Source organism: Pelophylax lessonae (genome assembly GCF_965119305.1).
Source record: "Pelophylax lessonae genome assembly, chromosome: 4".
Classification (NCBI taxonomy): domain Eukaryota; kingdom Metazoa; phylum Chordata; class Amphibia; order Anura; family Ranidae; genus Pelophylax; species Pelophylax lessonae.
Window position 1 is genome coordinate 190,760,064 of NC_138771.1, and position 10,944 is coordinate 190,771,007.

The 10,944-nt window shown below is 46.7% G+C and overlaps 1 protein-coding gene across 1 annotated transcript in view; it reads right to left on the reverse strand.

Annotated features, from left to right (window-relative positions):
- Nucleotides 1-8,738, reverse strand: part of NAPEPLD (N-acyl phosphatidylethanolamine phospholipase D) — a 50,279-nt gene extending 41,541 nt beyond the window's left edge. The window contains exon 1 of the mRNA XM_082257139.1: nt 8,484-8,738. Within this exon, the coding sequence (XP_082113265.1) occupies nt 8,484-8,713 (230 nt within the window). The 5' untranslated portion in view covers nt 8,714-8,738. The remainder of the gene's footprint in view (nt 1-8,483) is intronic.
- Between the last annotated feature and the right edge of the window lie 2,206 nt (nt 8,739-10,944).

Consider the following 10,944-nt stretch of genomic DNA (forward strand, 5'->3'; position numbering starts at 1 on the left):
AAATGTGTTCTGCTTTTGTGTTTACAAGAAATGTTCTAATTTTGGAATAAAATATTAAGTGACCTTTTTGTCACTTGTAAATGAAGCTTGCTTATTTGTGAAATTATTAATATCAATGGTAAGGTAATTGTTGACTTGAGCCTGAATTGACGGGTCCCTCAATATCGCAATATATATCGTTGAAAAAAAATATCGCAATATATTTTTTTTCCAATATCGTGCAGGCCTAGTGTGTACCCCACTTTAGGATTCGTTAAATTATCTACACCATGGATCCAAAGACCTGCATTTTTCAACAATCAGTAATCAGATAAGTCGTTGCTTATCTTTACACTCCATGTACAGCACACCCATATTGCTCAATGCAGGAGTCTAGAAGCCCATCAACAAGCATGATAGTCACAGAAATCTGGACTCGTCCATCCCCTAGAATGGTACAGAACAGTGCTGTCAGTGTACGTGCTGTGTGCACAGGTGGTGCACTGCAAGTACCTCTAAGTTCCCTTTATAGTTTCATAAAAATAGTTGATTTCTTTACAAAGATTTGCACTTTGTCACTCGAGACTCCAAAACGGCACTTTAGGGCTCTTGTGGTGTACAAAGCGGACATTTCTGGGTGCAAGGGAGGCACAGATGTAGCATACAGCCTGCTACCAGCAGCCTTTCGAAATCAAATACAGGTAGAAATACCTAGCGGCTGCACATAGTTGGACTATTCTAAGCAGCACTCATGTTTAAGGTTATGAATTCAATGTGGAATTCCTAGGTTTGTGGCATACATATCCCTGACACATTCAGTAACACTGGCAGCAGTTAGTCCCCTTTCACACGGGCGTTCCGTATATCACCCCATCCGTTTGCGGATGATATACGGACATAATGCATGTCAATGGGATTGCGGATGTCAGCGGATGACACCGCTGACATCCGATTTGTGTCCCTTCAGTTCTGTTCCGTTTTTTGGAACAGATCAGAACCCTATTTTTTCTTCCGTTAAAAAAACAGAAAGGACGCAAAATCGGATGTCAGCGGTGTCATCCGCTGACATCCGCAATCCCATAGACATACATTATGTCCGTATATCATCAATGATATGCGGACATACGGACCAGATGACACAAATGTTATCCGTGAAAAAAAAAAAAAAAAAAAGTGCCGAAGCATATCGCAATACAGTCCGCTCCGTATGAAAAGGGGCCTTAAAGAGGTTGTAAACCCTTTTTTTTTCTTTTTCACCCTGAAAGACAAACACATAATGAGCTAGTATGCATCGCATACTAGCTCATTATGAAATACTTACCTTAGAACGAGCCACCGCCGTGCCGCCCGCTTAGCTGTATGACGGGCGACATGTCCAGTCGCCCGTCTTCTGGGATCGCGGCATCCGGCCATCTGATTGGCCGGAGCCGCGGTGACGTCACTCCCACGCATGCGCGTGGGAGCCAACGGTCACTGCACGGAGTTCTGAAGGAACGGCACCAGCGGCCATTCCTTCAGAGCGCATGCGCCAGTGACGTCACTGGATGCATCTAAGGTAAATATCTCCTAAACGGTACATGTTTAGGAGATATTTACAGTACCTATAGGTAAGCCTTATCATAGGCTTACCTATAGGTACAAGTGTCAGAGGAGGGTTTACTTCCTCTTTAAAGGAGAAGCCAGTGACGTCAGACTCCGCTGTTCCGCGTTGATCAGAGCCAGGGAGTGAGTGACCACGACTCTACAGCGGCGGATGCAAATAGGATTACACAGATTGTACTAAGGCCGCCTGTCCCTACATCCCAAATGCGAGTTTATCTATACATGTTTATGATGAATAAACGCTTTTAAAAGGATAATGCACTATGGAAAATCCTCTTATTTACATAAACTGTGAAATCGGTCCACTGAGATAAGAGTGGAGGCTGATGAGGAATTTGGTTTTCTAATGCATAAACCCCTTGTGCTGCATGTGAGTGCGCTCTGCACACAGAGGTGTCCCAGCAGGTGGAAGGATTAAGCACTAAGCACTTTATATTGGTTTTGTTCTAAGAAGCCTTTTAATTACAACATCATTATATGTGTACATGGGTTGAAAAGCACTGCATGCAATCGATAAAATCACAGACTGTACTATAGATTATCACTGTTTTCAATCACGGATTGTTAAAGATTATGACTTATTTGTTTTTAGGTCATCAACTTTATATGTATATTATGAATAGGCACTGTTGATTATTTTCAATACACAGCACTGATGTATGAATAGCGCACCACCATTATCCTTATATACATTGCTGATTATTTCAAGTTTATGAGTACTTGAACACGGTGGTGAGCAGCAAGTCACTTTACTCATCAGGTATTTTTTTATTTATTGTATTATAGCAGCGCACTAGTTTTTATACTATTCACATAAACGAAAAGTATAGCCAAAGCTCTTTCGGCCATACTTCTCCTGTAAACCCTGGTACACACCAATAGTTTTTTATTGGGTTGAACGAAAAAAAAAAAAAACCCAACAGCTCTGGTCGTAGCCTCTGTACTAACAATCCAACGTCAGTACAGCAATCTCTCCCTCTGAGCTGTTGTGTTCATCCCCCCGCCAGAACACTATGGTCAGCGCTCTCTGCTATTGGCTGAGAACGCTGATCGGGAGCCAGTTGGCTGCTGGTTTTCCAGCATGCTCGTCCGACAGAAGCTGGCCCGGCTGACATGAACACAGGTCGAACGTCAGCCAGATTCTATTGACTGGCCGGCATTCTGTCTGTGTCTCTGTACGGACCTTAAGTCACAGAAGCGCAGTTTGTTCTGCATTCCTGTGACCCATTTTCAGCTGACAGCGGGCTAAAGATGCTCTGGTCCGGTCACTTGGTCTGCCCAGTGGCTGGCTTCAGGGATGAGTAGAGCGCACTGACAATGGCTGGAATACCTGGTTGGGGACGTCGCCCATAGACTTAAAATAAAGCATTCGCCATCTGCTATCCTTCCTCTCCCCTAAAGCCAGTGCTGGGAACCGATCATGACCTGAGCACCCTTAGATTAGAGAAGTATAAACATCTTTCCATACAAGGTACTTAGTAAAGGGTTTAGAATGAGAGGAAAAGGGAAGGCTGTATAGGCCCCGTTTTCCTCATGCGAGAGTGGCGGGAAGAAGACGGTTTAGAGTAAGGTCAGTTATTATTTCCCTCCTTTTTTCCTCAGGGAAAATAAGGAGTAGGTAGGTGGGTAGTACAGTATATAGGGGGTAGGTAGGTGGGTAGTACGATATGTAGGGGGTAGGTAGGTGGGTAGTACGGTATGTAGGGGGTAGGTGGGTGGGTAGTACGGAAAATCTACTAAAACTACAGCAAACAGAATCTGGAGCAGCAGTGCAAAGCACCCAATCCGCTTCTAGCATCAGTTTGATTTGTAAACAAAAATGAAAGCTAGAAGCTGATTGGTTACACGCACAGCTGTCCCAGATTTGGTCTGATCTGTCCTTAGTAAATCCCTCTCATCGTTATGAATGTTCTCCCTGCATTGGACCTGTACTGACCTATGGAGCTCAGTGCAGATAGTGTGAACAAGGAGTTTTCTTTGCTCAACCTGATATCAACTGAAAAAAAAAAAAAAATGATTATAATCTCTACGGACATTCTTCAAATAAAGTGGTCATACTGGGATGAAGCCTGCAGCTGCAGGCACCATCCCAGCATCTTTTTTTCAGCCAGCGATTCCCTTTTTTGTAAAAGCCTCTCCAGACTTTCCTATGTGATTGGGGAGCCTGGTATGCGACCCGACGGTTCCGCCAGGGTACCATAGAGCCAGCCATGGAACAGATGGTCCCCAGTTCTGGAAAAAGATGGTCAGAATTAAAATCTGATTTAGGTAATTCAATTCCCTGGACAGGGATAGGGGGGGCCTTAGGTTGTTCAGACATTACCTGGACCTTTGCAGGAAATAAATCTGCACAAGGTTTCTGCACAAAGAACAAGTTTTGCCCCCCTTTCTGGGTACCCCCAAACTAAACATTTTGTGGATCTCCTTGAAGCTGACAAAAGAAGAAGTCCACAGGGCCAGAAACCAGCGAAGATGTCCCCCCACCCCAATAATGGGTGAGGGCAGACCTTCATGCTGAAGGCGTCTTGTCTGGGGGTCCAGAGAAGCTAGCTCTAAGCTTACCAGACCAAGATTGCTTGGAACCTCCCAAGGAATATTTGAAAGATCTATTTCCCTTATTCTCAGTCACAGAAGCACAAAATAATTTTCTATGGGCGGAGGAGGGCGGCCCCTGTCTGCAACTAGGCTCCTTCCCTTTCCTGGATTGTGGCAGGAAGGTACTCTTCCCCCGTGTGATACCCTTAATGATGTCATCCAGGGGAGCCCCAAACAGGTGATCGCCTTTAAAGGGCAGATCAATGAGAGCTTTCTTGGAGACTTGTGGCCGGAATACACGATAAGAATATCGGACGAAAATTTCCGTTCAGCAAGCGATCGGCCGATATTCTACTCGTTAATGTCCAGCCATCAATGAGCGATATCGATATTGTGAACGAAAAATACCGTTTGAAAAACCCGAAAAATTCTGTCATCTCGTTTGCAAAAGAACGATATTCTATACGTTGGTGTTGAGGTCGTTCAGTTTAACCTCATCACGCATGCCCGAAAATATTTTCCCGGGAAATGTTTGTTGACCCGGAAGCATCGTTAATGTTGGCAACGTTTTCGACCGACGAACACAGTTTCGATGGTCGGCGGGCACCGGTCGGGCGATATTCGGGCCGTGTATGTTGGCAAAGTTTTCGACCGACAAATACGTTTTCAAAAGTCGGTGGTCGAATGATCGGGTGATATTCTAATCGTGTATTCACACCATAGTTCTGCAGACCAATTCTTCAGCCACAGCACGTGCCTAATCACCACCGCTAAAACAAAGTTTGGACAGCACAGGAGCTGTATCCAAAGCTGCATCACAAAAAAACTGCAGTCCATGGACCAACTGGTCCGCTAAATCAACATAAGCAGCGGGGGCCTGCTCACCCCCAAGGCCCTGGTGCAAAAGCCTGGCCCATTCAGTTAGGGTCTGAGACACCAGGGCTGAGGCAAAGACTGGCCGCATTGCCGAACCAGCCATAGTAAATATGCTGCGTGCCACAGCCTCCACTTCCCTGTCAGCCGCGTCCTTAAAGGATGGAGATTCCTCTACTGGGATCATGGTTGCCTTATGCAACCTGAAAAAAAGGAAGAGTCCACCACTGTTGAACTAGTCTATTTTTTTAAAAGTGACTCCTCAAAAGGGTAATGTACAGCAAAACGTTTGGGAAACACAAAGGGTAATTTTGGTTGTTCCCATTCCTTACAGGAAAACCTGTCAAAATAAGGCACATGAGGAAACACCTTTGGAGTACGAGGTGCCTTATGCGTAACAAACGACACAGTCTACCATTTTCATTCGCTGCTGAGACCATGGAGGATTCATCCTTACTATTGGATGGATCTGTGGGTGGGATATTAAGTCCCCCTGGATGGGCCGCGTCCACGGTGGCATCAGGCTCAGATGAGACAGACCGAGCAGGGGAAGGCGGGGGGACGCTTCCTCCTGGGCCTTTGCCCACATGCCACTTCCACCGGGGACACTAAGGACTGAATCAATGCACCTATGGGAAGCTGGGGTTCTGAGGGACCTGCCACCTCCATGAGGGGGGTCAGTGAGGGAGATGTGACCCTGAGGCTCCATAAGGAAAGGAAAACCTTGCAGTACAAAAACAATCTTTTGGCACCACTAAAGGATCCCCTCAAGGCTCAGGGTACCTATCAGCAGGGAGAGAGGTAACAGGAACCCCCAAGGACTCACCATACTGACCGGAGGAGCATCAAGAATTCAAACCCAGCATCATCATGGACGCTATCCCTGTTCATATGTCCCGGGCACAGGAAGAGGAAACTGAGGAGGAGCTTCGACATCCCCACGAGGCTTCAGTCTCCAGCATCTCCCGGACTAAGGAAAAATGGCCTGCGTGACATCATCGGGCTACACATACCTGGGTGCCAACTGGAGACCAACCAGGCTAAGGGAAAATGGCCACCATCAGCTACAAACGCTAAAGCATGCTGCCAGGTTCTTCCCTGCGCCCTCTGTAACACTGCACCCTCTGCAAGGGGACCACCCCCACCCCCCAAAGGTAAGACAAACTTTAAGGGAGACTCTGCTCCCGTCTCTGCACTGGAACCCCCCTGTATTATACCCACACTGCAAATAGCAGGGCATGCACCTAGGGGTCTCCTACACTGGGATCCCTCCAGACTACCAGGGCAGGACACACACTATCCCAGGACCATTACAGAGTGGGGATAGCAGGGAGAGACCCCAGGGGCCACCGCTGCATTCTCTGCCCTGGGACCCCCACCAGACTCCAGTCAGACAGGGTGAAAAGGAAGTGGGGGAAGCCCAGCTCACTAAGAGATTTAAGGATGGGAGGAGGGAACCTGCAGGCAGGTCAGACCGTCCCCAGGGGTTACCCCCGTCCACCCAAAAAAAAAACGCCAGAAGGGGAGAAGGGGGACTGTACTTACCCTTCCATGGTGCGGGTAACGCTCCAGACAGAATCCTTGCCACCAAAGTAGGGGAGCTGTTTATCAAGGGACTGCTGCAACTCAGACCCAAGCCTGTTTGTATGTAACCCTTCGAGACGTTTAACTCGCGGGCCAGCCTCTGTCCGTGAGCCTATGTCGTGGCCGACCTAGCGCGTAGCTGTAGTCTGCATGCGCTTGCTGACTGGGGGACCACTGGATCCAAATTATCCAATTCAGCAGTTGATTGTAGATCTCCCGAGAGAAAAAACCAAAAAAGATGAAAGGAAGGAGAAAAAATTGCTAGGACCAGAGATCACAGCTGGGAGCCTAGGTCCTTACTCCTGACTAGAGAGATTAAAACTGATTACCTAGAGCAGAAAGGGGGGGGGGGGGGTTATATACTAAGATTATCCATGGGCATAGCCAGGTGTTTTTTTGTTCTGCCTAGTCCTACTCCTGGAGGAGGCAGTATAACCCACTAAATAGGGAAAAAAAGACCGCGCTTGGGTCACACTCAGGATATATAAACAATTAATAGGAAAAAGGCAGCCAGTACAAAAACAACTAATCAGCATAAAAATTTAAACGCAAGTACAGCGCCAATCATGTGTGTGAGGACAAGACACTATGAAGTAAGAGTCCAACAAGTACACAAATAATGATCCTCAATTGAAAGATGAAAAGTCCAGCCACCCAAGATGGAGTCAATTAGATGGAAACATCACCACCGCGTGCAACAGATTGTAGTAGATGTCTGCTTACCAGAATCTCCAGACCCCCTGTTAAGGCAGGTCAAATAGGCAGATAGTAAAGAGATCCAAGGAGGGGATCCTCTGTGTTAAGGAAGCCGATCCTTATATGATCACTCCAGATAGGGCAAACTTCCAGCATCCAAATACACCAGTGCAGTAAGTGGGGATGATAGCAGACCTCAAAATCAAGAGGGAGACTCCAATGGCATAGTAAACTTTACATCTTTATTGATAAAAAATAAAAATGGCAACTCACATTCAGGACAATTCAATGCTTCCTTAACACAGAGGATCCCCTCCTTGGATGTCTTTACTATCTGCCTATTTGACCCGCCTTAACAGGGGGTCTGGAGATTCTGGTAAGCAGACATCTACTACAATCTGTTGCACGCGGTGGTGATGTTTCCATCTAATTGACTGGACTTTTCATCTTTCAATTGAGGATCATTATTTGTGTACTTGTTGGACTCTTACTTCATAGTGTCTTGTCCTCACACACATGATTGGCGCTGTACTTGTATTTAAATATAACCCACTAGTTATGATTTATGGAGCGCTGTGTCCTTCAATGAACAAAACAATAAATATGGCATAGTTTGTAGATGCTATAACCTTTGCTCAAACCAATCAATATACACTCATTTGGGAATTTTTTTTCCAACAATATGTGGCAGCACACACATTGGCCTAAATTGATGAAAAAAAAAATTTTTTTGGCTATGTTTTATAGCAAAAAGTAAAAAAAAAAAAAAAAAAAAAAAAAGTTTTTTTTTTTTTTACCAAAATTATAGCATTTTTTTTTTGTTTATAGCGCAACAAAAATAAAAACCACAGAGGCGATCAAATACGATCAAAAGAAAGCCATTTGTGACAAAAAAAGGACATCAATTATATTTGGATACAGTGTCGCACGACCGCGCAACCATCGCGAAAAATGGCCTGGTCACTAAGGGGGGGGGGGGGGTAAACCTTCCAGAAGCGGTCAAAATAAAAACAGAATACATGGGGGGGGGGTGTATCAGGCTAATAATACACAAGTGTGACCCCAGCTATAAACTTTGTGTAGGATTATAGAGAGCTGTGCCCAAACCCCCCCCCCCCCCCAATCATCATGTGAACACGCCCCCCTCACCTGCACCTCTCTAGTAGTATAGGACGGATCATACACCCCCCTCCGTCCACGCCGTGCCCGCTCACCTCTCTGTCTCCGTCTCCTCCTCCTCCACCCGCTGCTGCTCCTCTGCCATCGCTCCGATCGCCCGCTGCTGCTCGATCCGGGGCACCCCGCACAGATCGCCGGCCCTGCCGTTCAGGAGAGAACCGTCAATCCGATCCGTGCTACCAACCGACACTGCGGGCTGAGATACTACCAGGAACTGCACGCAGCTCCTGAGCAACGATCGGCTCCTCCTCAGCAGCAGCAGCATGTCACCGCCATCCGCCCGCCCAGTGACGGCGATCAGCCCGGAGAGGAGGGGGAGGGGTCTGTGTACATACCTGATCAGTGGCAGGCCATCATACAGGGAGGGGCCTCGGAGTGTGACCACCTCCCATATATATCAGGGAAATCTCCTGTATACAGCATGACACCAATGTCTGCCCCTTATTCTGGTGTCAGGGATGTCTCCAGAAACAAAGCCTAAATCATCAACTGCAGGACACAACTAAGAGTAGAACTAAAGGCAAAACTTTCTTTATTTTTGTATAGAGTGGAGGTGGATTAGAACCCCTGTCAGGTTTTTATTGCCATCTGTACCCTCATTAAAGTGGAGTTCCACCCAAAAGTGGAACTTCGGCTTATATGCTTCCTCCCCCTCTCTGGTGCCACATTTGGCACCTTAGCAGGGGGAACGGGTACTTGTTTTTGACAGGTACCCTTCCCCCCTCCTGGGAGACAGTGCCACAGCGCTGTCCCTCGGAAGTTCAGCCCCCCTCCTTCTTACTCCGCCACCTGGCTAATTAGAAAGCGCAGAGCGCATGCATAGTAGGGAACCCGCTGTGAAGCTGAAAGGCTTCACTGTTGGGTTCCCTTACCCTGAATTGCGGCGGCAACACCTGAGAGCCGATACAAAAATCGGCTTAAAAATAAAAAAATCGTCTTCAGGTGCCGACCTCGCAGGAACCCTGGACAGGTAAGTTCTAATATTTAACTTAAAGCGGTAGTATACCGCTTTTTGTGACTTTTAACTACAGGTAAGCCTATAATAAGGTTTAACTGTAGGTACAATTAATATCTCCTAAACCTGCACGGTTTAGGAGATATTTGCACTGCATGCAGTCGCTGACTCGAGCGGCGCATGCGCTCTGAAGGTCCGGGGGGGACATTCAGAGTTCCTTGCCGGGAAGTGCCGGAAAATGACTCCCGCGCACATGCGCGGGAGTGACGTCATCGCGGCTCCGGCTACTCACAGCGCCGCAACTGCCGAACCCGGAAGAGACGCAGAGGGATCATGTCAGCTCCCACAGCGGTGTCCGGGGGACCGTGTCGGGGCTTTGTTCTAAAGGTAAGTATTTCATAATGAGCTAGTATGCAATGCATACTAGCTCATTATGCCTTTGTCTTGCAGGGTTTTTTTTTTTAAAGTATACTACCGCTTTAATGCCCGAGCTATAGTTGAAAGACGGCTACAGTGGGGACCTAAATTGCCGGGAGGGCGTCCATTTATATCCTCCCGTGTATGAGCTGCCTGGACACTCCCTGCAGGGCGCACGCGTCTCGCTCTGTGATCAGCGAGTCCGTGATCAGCCAATGACAGCTGATCATGTGATGTAAACAGCAACCGGCGATGTCCCTCTGCTGTCAGAGGGACATCGGTCCCAAAGAGGAAGAGCAACTGTGCCCACCAGTGCCACCTATTAATGCCCACCAGTACCACCTATCAGTGCCCCATCATCAATGCAGCCTATCAGTGTCATCTACCAGGGCCTATCATTGCCCTTCAGTACCACCTATTAGTGCCCTTCAGTGCCACTCATCAGTGTTGCCTATCAGTGAAGCCTATCAGGGCCCATCAGTGCCACCTCATTAGCGCACATCAATGAAGGAGAAAAATTACCTGTTTGCAAAATTTTATAACAAACTATAAAATTATATATTATAATTTTTTTTTTCAAAATTTTCAGTCTTTTTTTGTTTGTTCAGCAAAAAAATGAAAACCCCCAGTACAGATTAAATGTCACCAAAAGAAAGCACTATTTGTTTGAAAAAAATGATAAAATTGAATTTTGGTACAGTGTTGCATGATTGCGCAATTGTCATTCAAAGTGCAACAGCGATGAAAGCTGAGAAATGGCCTGGGCAGGAAGGGGGTTTAAGTGCCCAGTAGGCAAGTGGTTAAAAGTCAGCAGCTAAAGTATTTGTAGCTGCTGACTTTTCATTTTTTTCCTGGGGGGGGGGGGGGGGGGCGGAACTCCTCTTTAAGGAAATTCACCCTCTCTATTTGTCATGTTTGCTATTATCATTGAAAGTGAAAGTAAAAGAATACCCCAAATTTTGGGTTGTCCCTGGAATAGTAATAGAAGGGAAATCTTCCAGTGGGGACACTAGTTAGTTCTGGAGGTCCCCAAGGAATTCCCTTAATTGCAGGGATTTCCTCTCAAATCTCTTTGTATCCTAAACCAGTACAATATTATACATACAAATAGTGTTACTAAACCC